General features: G+C 40.3%; 2 protein-coding genes across 5 annotated transcripts; both read right to left on the reverse strand.

The window, feature by feature from the left end:
- Window positions 1-2: 2 nt before the first annotated feature.
- tmem39a (transmembrane protein 39A) lies at window positions 3-11,222 on the reverse strand. Of its 4 annotated transcripts, XR_015865347.1 has the most exons (10): window positions 10,947-11,222; window positions 9,304-9,495; window positions 6,915-7,137; window positions 6,451-6,534; window positions 4,973-5,127; window positions 4,436-4,793; window positions 4,171-4,358; window positions 3,975-4,095; window positions 2,489-2,826; window positions 3-2,381 (listed from the first exon to the last, which is right to left on the reverse strand). XR_015865347.1 is itself a non-coding variant. In XM_088412927.1 (9 exons), exons 2-9 carry the CDS (start codon window positions 9,414-9,416, stop codon window positions 2,590-2,592), a joined length of 1,479 nt encoding a protein of 492 aa, XP_088269053.1. In that variant the 5' UTR covers window positions 9,417-9,495; window positions 10,956-11,222; the 3' UTR covers window positions 3-2,589. The 4 variants fall into 4 exon arrangements, 3 of the variants coding, with proteins under 3 accessions (XP_088269053.1, XP_088269051.1, XP_088269052.1); XM_088412927.1 differs by having other exon boundaries at window positions 3-2,826; window positions 10,956-11,222; XM_088412925.1 differs by having other exon boundaries at window positions 3-2,826.
- Window positions 11,223-12,259: 1,037 nt separating this feature from the next.
- LOC148424718 (immunoglobulin-like domain-containing receptor 1) lies at window positions 12,260-18,127 on the reverse strand. Its single transcript, XM_088412179.1, has 9 exons — window positions 17,910-18,127; window positions 16,711-16,881; window positions 16,342-16,491; window positions 15,514-15,633; window positions 15,267-15,413; window positions 14,652-14,777; window positions 14,394-14,575; window positions 13,350-13,934; window positions 12,260-13,227 (listed from the first exon to the last, which is right to left on the reverse strand). Exons 1-9 carry the CDS (start codon window positions 17,953-17,955, stop codon window positions 13,189-13,191), a joined length of 1,566 nt encoding a protein of 521 aa, XP_088268305.1. The 5' UTR covers window positions 17,956-18,127; the 3' UTR covers window positions 12,260-13,188.
- Between the last annotated feature and the right edge of the window lie 209 nt (window positions 18,128-18,336).

Raw genomic sequence — 18,336 nt, forward strand, 5'->3', positions numbered from 1 at the left:
TGTTCATTTCAACGCCATGTTTTATTTCAGATGCCAAAAAAAAATGCTCAAGGTGAAATGAATACTGTAAAAAGCCGAAATATGAGGACCAGCTCCTTAAAACTTTGCAACGTGACGTGATCCTCAAAAGGTTCGACAACTGCACGCTTGGATGTCACACATAACTTTCATCCTGCCTGAAGACACATGGAAGGGGGACTTTTTTTTTTAAATGAAGCTCAAAATCTCGACTGTTTTAAATCTGAGAGGCTTTCAGCAAACCAACAAAAGCAGGCAGAGTGTGTTGTTTGAGCAAGCACTTAAGTGGGATGGAGCAATCACAAAGGAAACGCTTTTTCTTATCAGGGTTGTCGCGATAACAGGTATTGTCCTTAGTATTTTCTTATCAACGCAACAGCGCCATCTTGCGGAAACAACTACACATAACGCAACAACAACGCTACAAAGGCAGAGAGGGCTTTCGTGAGCCTCACTCATCCTCAACCTCGCTTGACTGAACAGACCAGATCCGCTTCATGAATGCCTTTTATCATGCAGGGCATTGCAAAAGTAAATGAAGCACCAAAGAAATGCTTTGCCAGCACATTTGAATGAGCATTAAAAAGAGGCACCATTCAACCTAAGACAGGGGGATGCATAAAGACTTTGAAAAAAAAAAAGGCAGCATGCAAGGTGACCTGAAATACGCTAACTGTTGCTGAGAATACGTGAACGAGAATGTAAAGAGACAGTGAGATTTCATTTTCATTGGCCAAATTCATCTCGTTCTGTAAACATACTAGAAATGGACAGCAACCCAGAAGCTACCGGTGAGAACGTCAGGACCGTAGAATAGAATTGGATGCCAAAAGGCAACAACACTGCTGTGTACCATGTAACCATGGGCGGAGCTGGGAGGATTGCTTGCCAGGGTTGAAAACACCTGGGGTCACACTGTGATGACATACTCACGCATGCTCATTGCAAAAGCCTGAATTAATGTGCAACACAGGCGCAAATTAAATGAGCAAGAGCATGCAGGTCTTTTTGTAGGCCAAGTGAGAGCAAGTACCATACAGTGTTGAGTAGCTCGATGACAAGAACAATAAACCCTTCTCTTGATGGGTGTTAAAACTAAGGCTCTGTAAAATAGCAGCTTAGCATTCACTACACACAAAATGTTTAGGATGAACCGAAAATACACTTAACCTTTACAGGTGAACTTCATTTGACCTCTAAGTTGAAAGTACATTTCCACGCTTAACCTTTACAGGTGAACTTCATTTGACCTCTAAGTTCAAAGTACATTTCCATCTGTTTGATACAATAAAGAAATGTGAAAAAAATACAAAGAGTGAATATTGAAAAGCTTTTGGCAATGACTGCACCATTGACTTCCCTTGTGCACTTTGGCAAAAAACTTTTTCAGCCTCGTGTATATTTCAAACTAGGAAATATGGCTAAATCGTACATCAAAACAATTTTTTTTTTCCTTTTCAAAGTTAGTGCGGTACAATATGGCGTTTTTGATCGGCAACCTTGTGACACCGTTCACCGCAAAATTTGTGGCCTACTGTCGGGCTCTCATGAAAACTAGTTGTAGAAACCTGCCCACTGCTTGACAGTTCGGTTGCGTCATTCATTGTGTCTCACAAGAAGTTGAATGGAAAAATTGTTGAGCGATGAATTATTTCCTGGTTCATTTTGAATTGGTAAAGTCATCACGCAATTCACATTTTGACATGAATGCAGGGGTTAGTAAACCCTGACCTCAATGTGTCATCAACAGGTTGAAACAGCTCAAAACTAGGAGTCACACAAAGACAAAGTAGACATCCTTGGTAAAACCGAATTGCAAATTCTGCCATTTTGCTCTCGTTAGGAGAGAAAGCCGTGCAAAAGTACCGCAACTTTAAACAGATGGACATTAACTCAAGGTCAAAGCTCACCTGTAAAGGTTATAGGTTATTTTTGGTTGATCCTGACCTTTCACATGGAAGCTCAACTTTTTGTGCGTAATCTAAGTTGGCACCAACACTTGTCTTTAAACACTTCTGACTATTAAGTCTCTGCCGGTTGCCTAGCAACTAGCCGTACCGTTGCGAAACACTCCGGGCTCAGCGCTTACGCCAATCGGACGTAGCTGACAGCAGCTGAATATTTGAGAGAGATTGCATGTGCGAGGGGTAGCGACTTGCTCATCTCAACCAATGACTTCTCGGAGAAAACGGCTGCATCTTTATCTTCCGATTTAGTTTGCGTTTCGAGGGTTGGGATTTTGGTCTAACTTGACGTGTGAGAGGCCACTTTGGACATCTTTGGTGAAAAGGCTCCTCCTCCCTCTTCTAGCAACAACACAACGCAGCATGCTAATGTCGTCAGGGTGGTAATGCCCGGCGTAACTGGAAATAGTATACAAAATAAAATATTCTTTTAAATAGGTTTATATAAACATTGCATTAAAAATATAACCGTATCAAAAGACGATTATGAGTTATCTGTCCCTTACCCTCCAATTGTGAGTGCCGAACACCCATCTGGTCTCCCAATTTTAACACTACCGCGCGCCCCCGGGCTCCAGCACGCACGCGTTGGGTGTCGAGTATGTCTTTACTGCGACTTTAAGCCCAAACTACTCGGCAGCGGGTAGGAGTAGGCTTTGCCCAGCACTATGCGGTCTCTGAGCAGTTTGAAAAGGACATAGTAGTTGCAGAAAAGAATAAGGCCCAGAGACAGAGTGTGGTTCCAGCGCTCGGAGAGGAACAGCGAGTACAACTGATAGAGGACCACGCTGGTCTCGATCCAGATCAGCAGGTTCAGGATCCGCAATGGTTTGTGGAAGAGAAACTGTTAAAAACAAAAGACAGGACTAGGTCAGAAAATTTCAAAAAGGGTATGACTCCGGCCCGGGATAAAAAGGGCCTCATGGGCAAAGGATGCGGATTCTGATGTGCATATATTCTAATTCTACACTTAAATTCCTTTAAAATGATATATGCAAGTACTTCAGAAATTGATGGCATTACAGCAAATTTATAACTTTGAGGAAAGGCTACAAAAAATTAAATTCCAATAGCAGATGAGGATATCATCAGAGATTTTAATCCTTGTAAAATTGAAGGTTGACCTCTAAACAGTTGAAATGGGGATTCACCCTCAACCTTAAAACAACTTTGAAGATCCCATTGAGTTTACAATTCATCTCTTGATTGATCATCAGACAAAGTTTGTTTTCTTTTCACCTGAGAATTTTGTATCACAGGCCTGGAAATCAACTGGCCATTTTGAAAAGCCCTGAATTTCTCAATGGCCACCACACCCCTTCGTGGGTTTGAAATTAAGTTGAGGGGTTTCATGAAGACAAAAATAGTGCTTTGTCGTTACCATGTGGCATTTAAAATATTACTTGAGAGCCAATAAAAGATATCACACCTTGACAATAGCCGTGGTCGCGACTGAATGGCTTCTCTGTTTTTGTCAGTTAACTCAGTCCTACATGGATTGTAAAGTAAAAAGATGCACATCTAACTTTAGATGACGTATTATGCATTGCACTTCCTGTAATTCAAATGCCTGTGGAATGTTATACAATACCTGTATTTGATTTGTGATTTTTTTCCTAAAATACTTTTGTTGAATTTTTACCACACAACACCTACTATTGTTGTTGAAATCAAATTGCATACAAGCAATACACAAAACGGAAAAAAACAACAATAATCTAACAACAAAATTCCCAAATCACCATAACCCTGATAATTGGCTTCTATCAGGATACAGTAAAAGGCATACGGCACTTTCTGAAATAAAACCTTGTCATGCACCAGTGAACAATTTAACATCTGTAGGCGCAGATTAATTTTTGATTTTTATTGTCTAAATGGCAGTTGTCGGCTGTTTGAACTCATCATTTTCACTACTAGTTCTGGTGCAACCCTTGATCAGTCAAGTGAAACATTAACAAGTTACTATGATTTATGAGTGCACATACTCACATAAAATCTCGCATGTGAAACATCAGAAGGCAAAGCAACATTATAAGGTCCAACGGCTTTATACAGACTGCGGCTGTGTCGTACCAACACCCCTTGAGGCCAGACCGTCTGTTCCGACCATCTGGGGAATGGAGGAAACAAAACAAACGACTTAATTGTGAAACGTTAAGAATCGTGGGACGGAGCGATTACTTACAAATGTTGAGGTGCGTTGCTGTACGACCCGTGCTCCAGCTTCTGCCATCGGCCCAGGTGGGCCGCAGAGCGATGAAGCAGGTCGCAGTAGTTGGGGGGGAGCAGCTGGCTCATCAGCATCACAAAGGCATTGATCCACACCATGATCAGATGCTCACATGACCAGCGCATGTCATAGTATTGGGTGCTCTGGAAGAAGAAATGTGTCTTAATACTTTGAAATATGGTCATGGACCGCAATGAATTCAGACAAAATAGAAACTCACCCTGACAAAGCATAGAGGCAAGAAGGCAACATAGTAAGCGCTGAAAAGCGAATTGAACAGCACTTCCTTAATCCGCCGATTGAAGTCGCTCTTCAGCTCCTCCACCTCGGATCGAATCAGCTCAGGCGTGTGAGTGTGCGTGTGCGGTGGGCAGGTGTGCGTGGGCATGTGCTGCGGCGCGGCAAACTGTTCTCTGAGGTTCTCTCGTAATAATAAGAAGAAATCCCGAGGCCGAAAAAAGGGAGTGTCCGTCAGGTCCGTCTGCTGGTGGTCGGCCGAGCAGTCGCAGTCGGCTGTTGACATCTGGCTCTTCGATCCTTCCTGGTGGAAACAGCAGAGTGGGACATACACGCCGAACCTAAAAACAGGTTTGGGGGTACACAGTCAGAGGTAGCATATCTTAATGAGACATATGTGAGCCCCTAGAACAGCTCTGTAGTCTTGGTGGCCATTAATATAATTGTGTGTTATGAATTGTGTCAACAGTATTGGAGCATGTTCTCATCAGACGTTTTATGAACTAGTCAAAACACTCACGGGTATCCCAAGAAGAGAAGGTTGAGAACAGAGTGGTTCTTGCAAAGGTTGACCAAGGTCCAGCAGAGCACCCAACAACACATGGTGAGCAGACACAGTCTTGCTGCAATCAAAACCACATAGCACACCAGCGACCCCCTGCTGCTCTGAGAAAGCTGTACAAAAGCAGGAAAGCCATTTTTTTAATTAGATGAATCTGATCCCTTATGCAGTATCTAAGGCACATTCTACACATAATCGGGGTTCTTGCAAATGGGCGGTAAACGTCTCCGGTTTGTCTTATTCACGATACTTTGATTTTTTTTTTTTTTATTAAAATGGAAGGTCTCTAAAAAGATTTGCCAAATTCTCCAGATCCGCGGTTGTGTGTAGCAATCTAACTGGGGCTTTACATCATCGCTTGACACCCTTACACGCTGGTGATGTTAAGAGACAAAATGCTCGTTCTGATTTGACAGAATTTGGTGAAACTACCGCTGCCTAGTGGCTTGACATGCTTGTAAATGACTGAAGCCGCTTCAAACACTCCAGTCATCCGGCCATCATCAGTTCAGGCAATAAAATCTCAGTAAACACAGTGGTCTCTGTTGCATTTTGTACTTTTTTTTTTTTGTGAGCATGGTTTGTTTTTTTAAAACTGTGTCCAGAAAAGAAGCGCCCATTGAAGCATATAATGCATTAAAACATAAAATCTCAAAATATGTTGATTTGGCAAAGCAGTAGGAGAGTAACTAATTGTTTATGAAATAATACAAATATTGAGAAAAATCCAACTGTATACACTGAGAAACCTTGCTTATTAACAGTGGCAGCACAGAACATCAGAGGAGAGCATGTTTCTCTAATGTCTTATTGACGATTAATGAGGTCTTTGATCAATTGGCAAATTATGACCATACAACTGTTCACCGATTTGCATAAAATGTCAAATATCAATCTGATGCAGGCATTCGGATCTGTTTTATATCTAATTATTCATATAGTTCATGTTTTATGTTCAATTTTATGGATGGCACTTTCTTACACCTAGCAGCACTTTGCTGTTAAAGTGTTTTATGGATGGTGGCAAGTAGAGTAGAATTAGGTGCTATACTAAAGTAAAAAGAATCAATAAATACACTGTCAGCCAAAGGTGAAAACATTTAAATTGTGGATCTCTCCATAAAATGTTGGGAGAAGCTTCTGAATGTGAGGCAAGTGTGGTTAACAGATTTTACAATGTTGTTCTTAATAAAAATCATTTGAAAAAAATGGTGGTGGTTTCAGGGGGCCTGTAATGGATAAATGGCATATTTATCCATTTCAATGGTGATGAATGGCATATTTATCCATTTCAATGGTGATGATCAGTTTGAGATACGGGCGAATTAAATCAGGAGCACTGTCATCGAAGAAATTAAAAGTGTTAGTCAAGGTACTAAAGAATTTCAAGGAGGTTCATTGAGGAAAGAAAAAAAAACATAAAACAGTGCGTTTACCTCTGCAACTATTGTCCAAACAAGCCTCCTGGCCAGCATGACTGTGATGAAGATAGCCAGGTGGTAGTCCATTAAATGGAAGCTCTGCAGGTAAACAAGCATTGGACAATGAAGCCAAAAGTACATTTTGATTTCACAATGTCATCTTAGAATCAAACAAAGACAAACTTAATGACAAGGAGTTGGTGATTTCAGGACATTTCAGGACAAACCTAAGATGCACAATAACCTGTTTTATATGCCCTTCTTTAAACTTTTTAATGAATATTTTTTCAATGTTCCAGTACTTTTTCAACCAATAATTTTCTAGGGGTAATTATTATATGGCATCGGTGAACATGATTTTATTATACAAAGTATAATTTCAATTTGATTGAACAGTTTTCAATTTCAAATTTTAAGTCAGCCAGCCGTACAACAATAAATGTATTGGTGCAACTGAAACTATGCATGTGTGTTCTTACCAGTGAGGTAGAGGTGGGTGGCTGGCTGTATGGGTACCACCAAACTGTCCTGTAGATGTTGACATACTGGACAAACAAGGCCACCAGTAGATAGAGAAAGAGCAGAAACTCAAACAGCAGGCTGCTGTCCAATGGCAGCAGTGGAATCTTTGAGTGTCGGACGGGCTCTGGTGTTATGACGGCCGAGATAGGCGGTGCAGGCAGACCCAAGGAGCTACTGTTCCTAAAAGAACCAACACACACACACACACACACACACACAAATACCAACGATGTGCATAAAAATGCATCACTTCATTTTATTTTATTTTATTTTTTTTTACTAAACTGTACAGAGGAAAGGCTGCAGGAAACATCCAACTCAAAATGGCCATTAGAACGGTTCACTCCTGCAGACCTGACACTGTAATATCCTCCCATTTTTTGAAAGTCTGTGAAACTTGCTCCTAATTAACATAGGTAAACCACAGTGGAGTTAAAAGTGTGTGCACACAGGTATCACAAACATGAGAAGATTGGGTTCATTTTTTCAGTACTAAGACAAAGAGTTGATAAGGAAGCCAACTGCTATGCAGATGAGACGAACCTGATCGATGACTGAAAATCGGCACAAAAGCAGACAAATTGTCTTTGTGTATGTAAGCTGGTCTTGTACGCTGACAAATTGTCAACAACCCTCATCAAGTTTGTCGCCTCCAGGCAAATGAAAACACGCAAGTTAATATTGTGCAGTACTCACCCTCTTCTACTCTGCACTGTTCACTGCCTCCTGCTCATTTCTTACTATTGCCTTGGATCCAGTTCCCTGCCTCTAAGAACCCTGCACCTGATTTCCCCAGACTTTCTTCGAATATTCCTTCCTATCCAGCCGCAACAATATGCACATGGACAATAAATGTTATATCGTAATCTGCTGTTCATCTATCCTATTTGCATCTGGGTCATCCTCACAATTTTTTATAATCAGTTTTGTATTTTTGTAGGATCCGGAACATATCACACCCGCATGTTAAATAGGGGTTAACTCTTGTTGGATTTACATCAAAGGCACAATCAAGTGATTTGGGGTAATAGTTCTGCATGAATCACCAATTCAATGTTGGTGCCAGTATACACTACCTTGCCTGTGGGAAAATATTTCTTAACCTCACCAAACCTGAATGACCTGCAGGGCAATTAGCCATGTTAGGATGACCAATGTCTCACCACAAAAACCTAACGTGAAAGAGTATATAGTTAATATTTACTATGCAAATTATCTTATAGTGCACACCTAAAATTTCAGGATAGGGGTCTCAGGGCTCCTAGGGGGGAAACAAATTGTCTGGACTCTGGTGACCAGGGCCTTTTCTACCTTAAAAATAATAAAGTATTTTTAAAATTAAAGTATTTATAAAATTAAATAAAAAAATAAATCATCCGTACATGTATTACAGCTGAATGCTGAGAGATCCTAAGGGTCTTCGAACTCAACGTTGTTGCTGCATGTACAGGGACGCACAAGAAGCCGCGATAGCACGAGTAAATATTAGCGCTTCAAGTCACCATGTTACTTTACTACCTTATCAATAACCATGACGAGAATAGAATGCCTTTACAGAAGGCATACGATGAAATTAGGAGTGCTGCTCTGATTGATGCATTTTAAATAAATAAGTACAATAATTAGAATATAAATCACAGATGAACAGGAATGCAATAGTAATTGATATTTTAAGTGTGTTCTTGTTTTGTTCAGAGCGGTAATGGCTCTGGGGGAAAAAGCTGTCCCTGAGCCTGTTTGCCTGGCTTCTATGGGCGCTATAGGAACAAACAGAGGTCAACAGTTGAAAGCATGATGACCCGGATGAGCTGTGTCTTTGACGATGTTCCTCGTTCTGTTCATAAAACGAGAGCTGGCAATGTCGCCCAGAGACAAGACTAACGTCTCATCATGTATGATTGAAAGACGTTACAAATTTCAAGCCTCATGAGTGTGCCTAATTGTTTGTGTAATATGAATTAAGCTGAAGAATTGTCTCGTTTCTATCACTGAGGACAACTGCCGTGCCACTTGCTGTTTGGGGAAATTGACAGTTTGCAAACGTAACATGACCACTCAGAAAAGTTAGGCTGTGATTGGTCGTTTCCTGAGCAACTTTTCAATCCAAAATGGCCACCTTGAATGGGATTTTAAAAGAGTGGATTTTTCTGCTTCATATACCAAACATAATATTAATTCAATCAATGCCTGGGACGCATTCACTTTTTTTAAGTATCTGGGATTTAATGTCTGGACTTTTTGAGAGATAAAAAAACATTCCTGGTATTGAGTTAAAGGGATACTTGTGAGATCACATGAAGGCAGTGACACATTGAAATACACTGAGAGAAACAATGCAAGGCATACCGGTTTCTGAGGCCTGTACCATTGCCCAGGTTGCCTCCAACAAGAGTTTGCAGGGAGGGCAGGGCAGAGCGGCTCAACTGCTGTCTGCTGGGACCCCTGCGACCCCCTGGCATGGTCGCCGGTTACCGTGGCAACCCTGGACACTGGGACTCCCCCTTGCTCCTCAAGGAGCGACCGTCTACGCTGAGGCCACTGTGGAGGAGAGCAAATGGCGGTGCCCTATCAGAAAACAGATGTTATTGTGTTCTAAGAATTGTAATGGTGATGTTTTATTTAAAAGTATTATGAGCACTTTTATCAAGTTTTGACGTTTGGATCAAGTCCTGATCTAATACTGGTGTGACATGACCTGAAGCCTGCAGAACATAAACACCGTTAACACACTACATGCAGTGAAAGATGTATCATGGACTTTTTTTTCCACATATTACACGGGGAAAACTGCAGTGAAAGCACTGTTTCCAGCAAAAAAGAATTGGCAATATGCAGATTTATTAAATTTTAAATGATATGAGACCTTTTACTTCTATTCTTCAGAGGCTTTTAAACTGTCACTTCTATCTTCAGTGGCTTTTAGACACTGCTGACCTGATACTACTGGATGTTTGTACCAAGGCCTAAGCAGAGGCTCGAATGGGACAGACCCTTTTGTTGCAGGTTCCCCTCTTTGGAACAACTTTCAGTTAAATACGAGGGATGCCTCCTCTGTCCATTTTTAGAAGTAATCTTTAAACACATTTAATCAACGGCTTTTAACCTAGCATGAGTTGGCATTATTTTAGGGTTTTGTGGTGTCAGCGGCATTGCGTGTCAGCGGCTTTGCGTTAATTTATTTTTAACTGTGATGAAGTGATATTTTTTTTTAATCCAAGTACAGCACTTTCTATGCAGCAATGGTTTTTTCAAAGTGCTATATCAAGGCATAAAGTTGAGATATTCTCACAGAAGACAATAGTCGGTGAGTATTGCAAGATCGGCCAAAATGCTTCAAAATGGGGAACTGCTGGAACAACTGACAGTGAATGTGTTTATCTTCAAAAATGGTATGTTTAACATAAATTGAAGCCCATTTGTGTAAGGTTTTCTGTACCTTACAGTAAATTCATTTTCTCTTCTCGCTAAACAGTGATTATTTTCAAAAATGTTCAAACAGTGTTTTGCAAAACAAGTACACACTTTTTACAAGCATAACATTTCTTACTTGATCTTTAACTTAGGCCTGCTAGATTGCATATTGGGCACTTGGGTATTTTTTGAGTTAGTGCTTGGTGTAAAAAGTTTGCAGCCAGTCAAACGAATACTCACACACGATCCGAAAAAGAGCAGTCGAAAGTCACAGGAGAAAACGGGAACTAATATTGCAAGACATTCTTTGGTTTGTCCAAAAGACTTATATACTCTTATAGTGCAGCATTGCTTTATTCTTTAAAGAAAAGCAAACGTGGGACGACTTAATGTTTGTGACACTGCTGTGACATGCACCAACTAAACCTGGCGTTTCTTAATCATGACACTAGGCAGCGTGCTCATTTTTAATAGGCCAGTTCGTAACTTTGGAAAACATATTTAAAAATAGGGGCAATGTGTGTCTTGAACACAAGTATTGGCGTTGAACGCGCGGTGCAAAGTCACATTTTACTCACACAACATACGGGAGGGTGAAGTGAACGAGGATGCATCAGTCACTTGTGTGGCTTACAGCCAGACGAGTCCAGACGGAACCGAGCATTCCTCCGCCTCCCTTTTACTCCAATAAGACCAAACGTAGCACCGTGGAGTTGAGCTATTGTGGTTCCGGATAAGTTAGTGTGGTCCCCGGTCACTTCGTATTAGAAAAAAAGGGCGTCTTTTTCAAAAAGTTACGCTCAACGCGGCCAGGAGCAACTGTGTAAACCCATTTCAAGAGACCGACGTGGCAAGCCCGCACCTCTTCTGGACTGACGTCATCGGCGCGCGACAAGAATCGTACACAAACTTGAATTAAAAAAAAAAAAACAACTTGCGGTATAATGAATTAACCATAGTTCTTCTTACAACATCACATACCGCAACAAAGACGTGGTCATAGTACTCACTCTAGTACTTTGGATAAAGTACAGATATTTGTTTGGTGGAATACTTTGACTACAGCACATAACAGTAGTTTTTTTTATGTTTGTTTTTTTGGGTGGAGGGGCGGCGTAATCATGATACAGACTAAAACATACAATAAATTCTAACCCGTTTAAAAGTAAAAAGTGACATTTTCACGGCCTGTCAAGGCAGGGAACGGCATTTCTGCGTTACATCTAATAACAGACTTCAACTCAACTATCACGGTGTCTCCTGAAATCTTTTGTCGTTTTAATCTTAATTCATTGCGTTGAATTTGTATACACTATACGTAATGTTCGAGAAAAGTAAACCACTGTGCGTGAGCATTTCAGTAAACAGGATACAGAGTAAGCGCCTTTAATTAGTGGACCCTACACCCCAAAACGAAAACATGATGTGCAGAATGTTTGTGTTGAAGATATTCTCAATATTCGTTATGATAACTTGGCACAAAAAAAAAAAATAGATCGTGACCTTTGTACAACTGCTAAAGTATTTATCAACAGCTTCTCCTGGGTCCATTATCGTCTCGGGGAGGGGGAAAAACATTTTAGAGTATGTCACATGAATGTGATTTTAGGGTGTGTAACACTTCCCACATGTACTAACACTTTTTTTGATCCACAATGAGGGTTGAGAAAAAGTGGAGAGCTAGGTTTTACAATCCAAATTCATACTAAAATAACAAACACTTCAATTACATTTTTAACTAAATATTTTTGTCTTACACAAACCTAATGCACTTTACAAACTTAGAAAGAACATGTAATACTTCCATCATTTGGACAGGTAATATTGGATCCTGACAACTACAATGGAAAATTCATCTTTGTTTTCCCACAAAATGACAACATCAACACTATTGTATGTCAATTATTTACACTTTATTGGCTTTTACATGCAATTATGCTAAAAAAGGTTGTGTTTTTTTTACATGCAATTACAGTACATTGAAAAGTTTTGCCAATGTATTTGAAGGTTTCACAGAGATAAATGCACAATATTAAGGAAATCTGTAACTTTAAATAATTTCAAGATAATGTTACAGTATTATGCTAAGTGAGTCAGTGCTACTAGCCCTCTAAGAGCTATAATATCCCTTCTTTTTGGCATTAATAAAGACGAAGTTAATCACTTCCTGGAAAGAAAAACAAAGACAACTTCAAAATCCCCAATTTGAATACATATGAAGACCATTTTTCAATATCCTTGATGTCCATCTTAAAACCCACTTGCAATTTTTGGGGAATAGCGTACGAGTACAAGTAATCCAAAAGGTGAGCTTCTAAAAGTGAAAAACAAAAATAGTAAGGCATTTTTCTTCAGCTTGTGCGCTACACTTAATACATAGCTAGATAAATAGTGATGAAATTGTAAAAAAAAACACATGTGGAAATGGATCATAAAAGGAAGATCAAGGATATTGACTAATCAAACAGGTTTTCCATAGAATAAACAGGCCTTCGACATTCAGCAATTCTAGTTTCAATAATATACCAACAGAGGGCGATCATACATTTGACATCAATGTTAAAGCCTTTCTATGCACACGGGTAGAGGAGAGCGTGATTTCTATGCCACGAGGAGTGATTCTTTAATATGATGCCAAATATTTTATAACTGTATTTAATATATTTCCTGACCAAAAAATGGGCAGCACAAATTCCTCATGCTAATGGTTAATAAGGTTTTTCAATTGACCATGAGTTTGACAGCAAGGTTGCTAACAATTCCCAGTTCAAGTCGTTTGTGCGCTTTGAAAAGATGTCAAAGGGCGTTTCACAGCTCCGTTCAGATGACGACGCTGGTGCCACTGCGAGAGCTCCTAACCTGAGAGAGACACACTAACTTTAGATGCATTTTTCTCAGGGCCAGCCACATCTGTCTGACTTTTTTTCTCTTTTTTATTTTTCAAGTCAGGCGCAACTAAATTAAAGCAATGTTTTTCTTACAGAGAAGTGTTCGTTCCTCCTTGGTCCCGGTTTGTGTCCGGGTTCGTATTCAGTGTAGCTGGGTGGTTTCTCACCCCAGCCTCCACCCCCTCTCCTCCCTCCTCCTCTCCGAGTGTCCTCATCAGAGCTCCAGGACCCTCTCGACCGACTTGCTCCGGGCGGGGCGTAGTTTCCTCTGGACCTGCTGTCAAAGAGATCATCCCTGGAGCGGGATCGAGGCCGGTCCATGCCTCCTCGCGCTCCACCTCGGGGTCGCCCATCCAGTGACTCCTCGCTGTAGCTCCTTGGAATGCCCCTGGACCTCGGAGGTGAGGGATAACGTCGGCCCGGTGTCCCACGCTCATCGCGGGGTCCGAAACCACCGTGGCTGCTGCTGCTGGAGCTCGGAGGGCGAGTCTTGGGTGCGGGTGGCGGCACTCGGCTCGGTTCACGTATGGGCGGGAGGGTGATGACACGGCGCTCTGAGGGCACGTCACCGAGGCCAGATATCATACTGGGAGGCCCGGCTGAAAAAGGGACGTTGATGGGCATGTGCTGGGAGGCAGGTGGAAGCTGTGTCATGTGGGGGGGTGGAGGCGGCTGAGCCTAATGGCAGAGGGTTGATTTAAAAAAAAAAAAGAAAGAAGGTCAAGACCAATAAAGAGGAGATTCTGCACAGATAAACACTCAACCGCTCAAAATTTTCCAGTTACAACATACTGTCGTTACCCCAAAAGTCAAAAGAGTATAGATTTGCTTGCAAGATCTCATAATTATTACTTATTACCTATGACCATTTTACATTTTGGTCCAAACCTTAGCAAACTTCATGGTGCTTGATTTGCTTTTGTGGAACACAAAAATTGATGTCAAGGGTCAACACTGGTCCCCACGCTTTGGGTTAGACTCTGCTGCATTTCGCAATGCTTTTAAAAGTGTGTTCTAATAAGTTCTAATGTGTTTTAATTGGACGGGAGGGATTTAAAATATAAGAGAAAAACTTTTACTACATGGTCTCCATATTGTACTTTTCTGTTATTACCTGGGTGGGTAAGTAATACATACCTGAAGCAGGGGACTGGTCATATCCAACCCCCTAACCTGACTCTCCATGTAGTCAAGCATGTGATTGGTGTTGGCAGGTGCGTGGCTACCGTGGATACTGGGGGCCGGTATGCTGTAAGCTGACGACTGGGGTGGTGGAAGTGGCATGGGCTTCATAGGCACGCTCTTCCCTGACATCGAACCTGTTAGGACAAATCACCATGCCAAATAAGCGGACTGTAAAATCTCATGTTTTTTAACTTGCAGTGGAAGCTGTACCTGCGTATAGCAGAGGGTTTATTTGAGAGGAAGAAACCTGGCTCATTGGTCCATATACAGGCTGTCCTCCCATCCATGGAGCCATGGCCCTCTGAGCCTCCTTCATCATTCTATGCTGCATTACAGCTGAAAGACAAACAATAAGAAATTTATGCGGCTACAAACAGGAACGAATTCTGAAGCATTTTATATGCATAAAAACATGTCACCCAAGAAATAAAAAAAAAAACTAACACTGGTCAGTTAGGTCAGGTGAAAATTAACATGCAAATTTCACTCTCAGCACAATCATTTTGTGTGTAACTAACCCTGTAAGTTAATTTCAAACTACATGTACTCCACATTGAACTTGAGAAACCCTTTTATCAGTTTTCCATGTAATCTCTGCCTTCTGAGCCTATTATGTTGTTTCACAGCTGTAAACAAAGGTTAAAAAGATGATTTACAGTTATTATTATTATGATAACCAATTTAAATAGCTTATATTGTAGAATTTTAATCTTAAATGGGGCATGGTGAATTATTGACTCCATGATAGACAATTTCAATTCAAGTATTTCCACAAAAAAATGAGAAAGAGAAAAAAAAAAAAAGGAAAAAAAAAAGCCCTCCTACCTTTTTCCGGGCAGCAACACTGCTCCGGACAGCAGGGACAGCGAACATAGCAACAACATCTCTGAGGACAACACTGGCAGCAGCAGATGCCAAATAAGATGATGAGCAACAGCGCTCCAATAATGATAAAGAGCACGGTTAACCAATCTGAAGGAGGAAAAATAAGAGTCAAACTCAGAAATCTACAATGCAGCCAAACAAAATACATTTTGTAACACTGGACATCAGCACAACATTTTTTTCTTACGATAAACAATAAGCTTGACTTCTTTGTCAGAGTCTCCAGTGGTGTCTCCGGGAGCATCAACCGAACAAAAGTACACACCGTTGTCCCACCACATGATCTCATTGATGACAAGATCTGCCTCTGCACAAACATGGAATCATTCAATTAAACACAGTTGAGTAATGCTTGACAGTCAGGTGTATGAAAGGTCTGCTCTTGAAATAACAATAATCGAACGATTTTGTGTTGAAAGTTATTTTTTAAAACCCCAAGACAATAAGACTTTCTTGTATTATTGTACAGTATGTTATTCGAAACTATTTTATACAGTCATAGAATTCCCACAGCTTTCACAATAAAATGCTCAAATTGAGATCTTTCATTTATTTCCTCCTTCAACATTTATCAAGCAAATAACACCACCCAAAATCTCACCTACTGTATATATTTCAACAATTCAATTGATTTCATAAGTTGTCACTTAAGCTTTTCGACATTCAAATGCAATTGCTTTTCATGGAAATTGAAAAACAAATGCACGTATCAAATATAAACTAAAGTCTTTTTTTTTGTGATTTGCACTCCAGGAAAACCATAAAAAATTAAATGAAATGCTGTAGAACTACCTTTATTGAAATCTAGAATGGGAGCCCTGAAGTTGACCTGAATGAGGCACACATGATAACTTGGAAATGTTTGAATCAGTGGGAAAATGTTGAAAAATCAGTATGGCAAAAATTTGCAAAATAGCAATGTGCGCATACGCTTATACACAATCACACAATAACATCCAGTAGGTCTTCTTCTCCATACATTCTCAAAAGCAAACATGCCATGGTATGAACTCACTGTCTTGAATTGTAATCTTGCGGTCCCGGTATTCTGCACCACGTATGGCCTCGTTGTTTCCTCTCTTCTGAATCACGGTTCGAATTGTACGCTGGCGATCAGGACAGTCATTAGCTGGATCCTGGCCCAACTGAAGTGCCGACTGGTAAGCTATATGCACACAAAAGAGAATTTGTGCATTACAATGATCATTCCTACTCAAGTCAAGGCTAGGAACATTGGCAAATACACTACTCATAAAATGTTACAAATGGCATTGTGGTTGCTACATGGCCCTTCAGACATATCAATAATATATACCCAAAAAATATATTAAAACAGGTTTTCAATGTTGTCTCATAGGTGTACAGATCCAAAAACCTCTCTTACATGTGGAATAGTACTCCAGCACGGGGTCCTTACAGAAGGACTTAAACCTCCAGGTGACCAGCACATCTTGGAGGCTTGCAGATGTGGAGAAGTCACAGCGCAGGATCACAGACGCAAAAAGAGCAGTGCTACGCTCCTGCTGGGGGACAATCACCTGAATACACCACGACGCTGGAGAGGCAAGCCAAACTCACAATTACAAACTGTAGATCATCATGTTTAATATCTCATATGAATTGCAAGTGCACACTAATCTGTCTGCCGCATATTATGGTAATGGAGGAACATTTCTGGTCAGTTTTTCTATCGAGGTTAAGAAATACTTAAACAAAAACCTTCCATGGGAGTTATCTTGGAATTGATGGCAATTTAACCTTTTGAATCTCAGTTTTGACAATTTATGACATGAAAACTGTGAAGTTCTTTACATTCTATTAATAATGTGATTATTGTAACTTTGTATGCAGCATCACATTTTGCCCAATGAATAGAATCATGTTGCAATTTAGATTTTTGGGGTATATAGTGAGTTAAAATTGTAAATCAAGGTAGCACTCTACTTGCATGAAATCTGATTGTTTCAGTCCTGATTATACGAATATATATTTCCCCTTTGATGTATTTATGTTCTGTATCAAGGGGAAACATTAAATCACTAGTTCATACCAATTTATTCCCATAAATTGCTGTTTATTCCCATGGAAGTTTCGTCAAATTTCTTGGCCTTTGCAACCCTGCTCGAAGGAAAATTAATGGAGTATGGTAAGAATTCAAACGTGAATGTTTTGCTAAAACAACTGGGAGGACATCTCACAGTGGCCCAACCAGAAAAACAGGTGACACAGACAAAGACACGGGAAGTGAAACCAGCCAACAAACATTAAGGTGGGTGGGATGAAACCAATGAGCTCAAAGATAAATTCTTTCAAACTCATCGTGGGATGCTATTAAAAAAACAAACAAAGTACAGAAATGTAACAATAACAAACACTCAAAATTCTTTCAGCGATATTGACAAAATTATCCACACGATTAGATAAAACAGTTCACATCAAGTGCGATATAAAAAAAAATGAAATAATCAAAAGCTGTGCAGGGAGAGCTGTAATCCTTCCTACAGATTTATTTTAAATGAAACAATAATAAAAGCAAAAATCATAACATTCGAACCCGACAGATAAAAGGAAATTGTATGGTACCTTCAAGTAGCAACAACAGGATGGCAGCGGCTAGTAACCGCCGCATGGTGTAAAGACGTCGCTGTCACGATTACAAAAAAAAAGTTTTAAAATGAGTGGAACAAAGTACAAAATATAAAGAATGTCTGCAGAGATTGTTTGAAACCGTATTAAACAGCAGCTACTTGTTAGGTTCACCTGTTCGTTTGAGTTAGCGAAGGAAATAGTCACAGCCCAAACAGTAGGCCACGCCCCGAAACAGGTGAACGGTGAACGCTTCCTGTATTGCTGACGTCACGAAACGTCACTGTTTCAATACTACGAGAATAAAAATATACCGTAGTCCGTATGAAGGAAAATGAGTAATTGTAATTTGACGGCAAGAAAGTCGTATTTATTTTTTTTTATTGTCATATTTTTGTGTGGAATAAAACCACAGCATTGTATT

This window comes from Hippichthys cyanospilos, chromosome 4 (assembly GCF_059441005.1).
Source record: "Hippichthys cyanospilos isolate Australia breed blue-spotted pipefish chromosome 4, RoL_Hcya_1.0, whole genome shotgun sequence".
In the NCBI taxonomy this organism is placed as follows: Eukaryota; Metazoa; Chordata; class Actinopteri; order Syngnathiformes; family Syngnathidae; genus Hippichthys; species Hippichthys cyanospilos.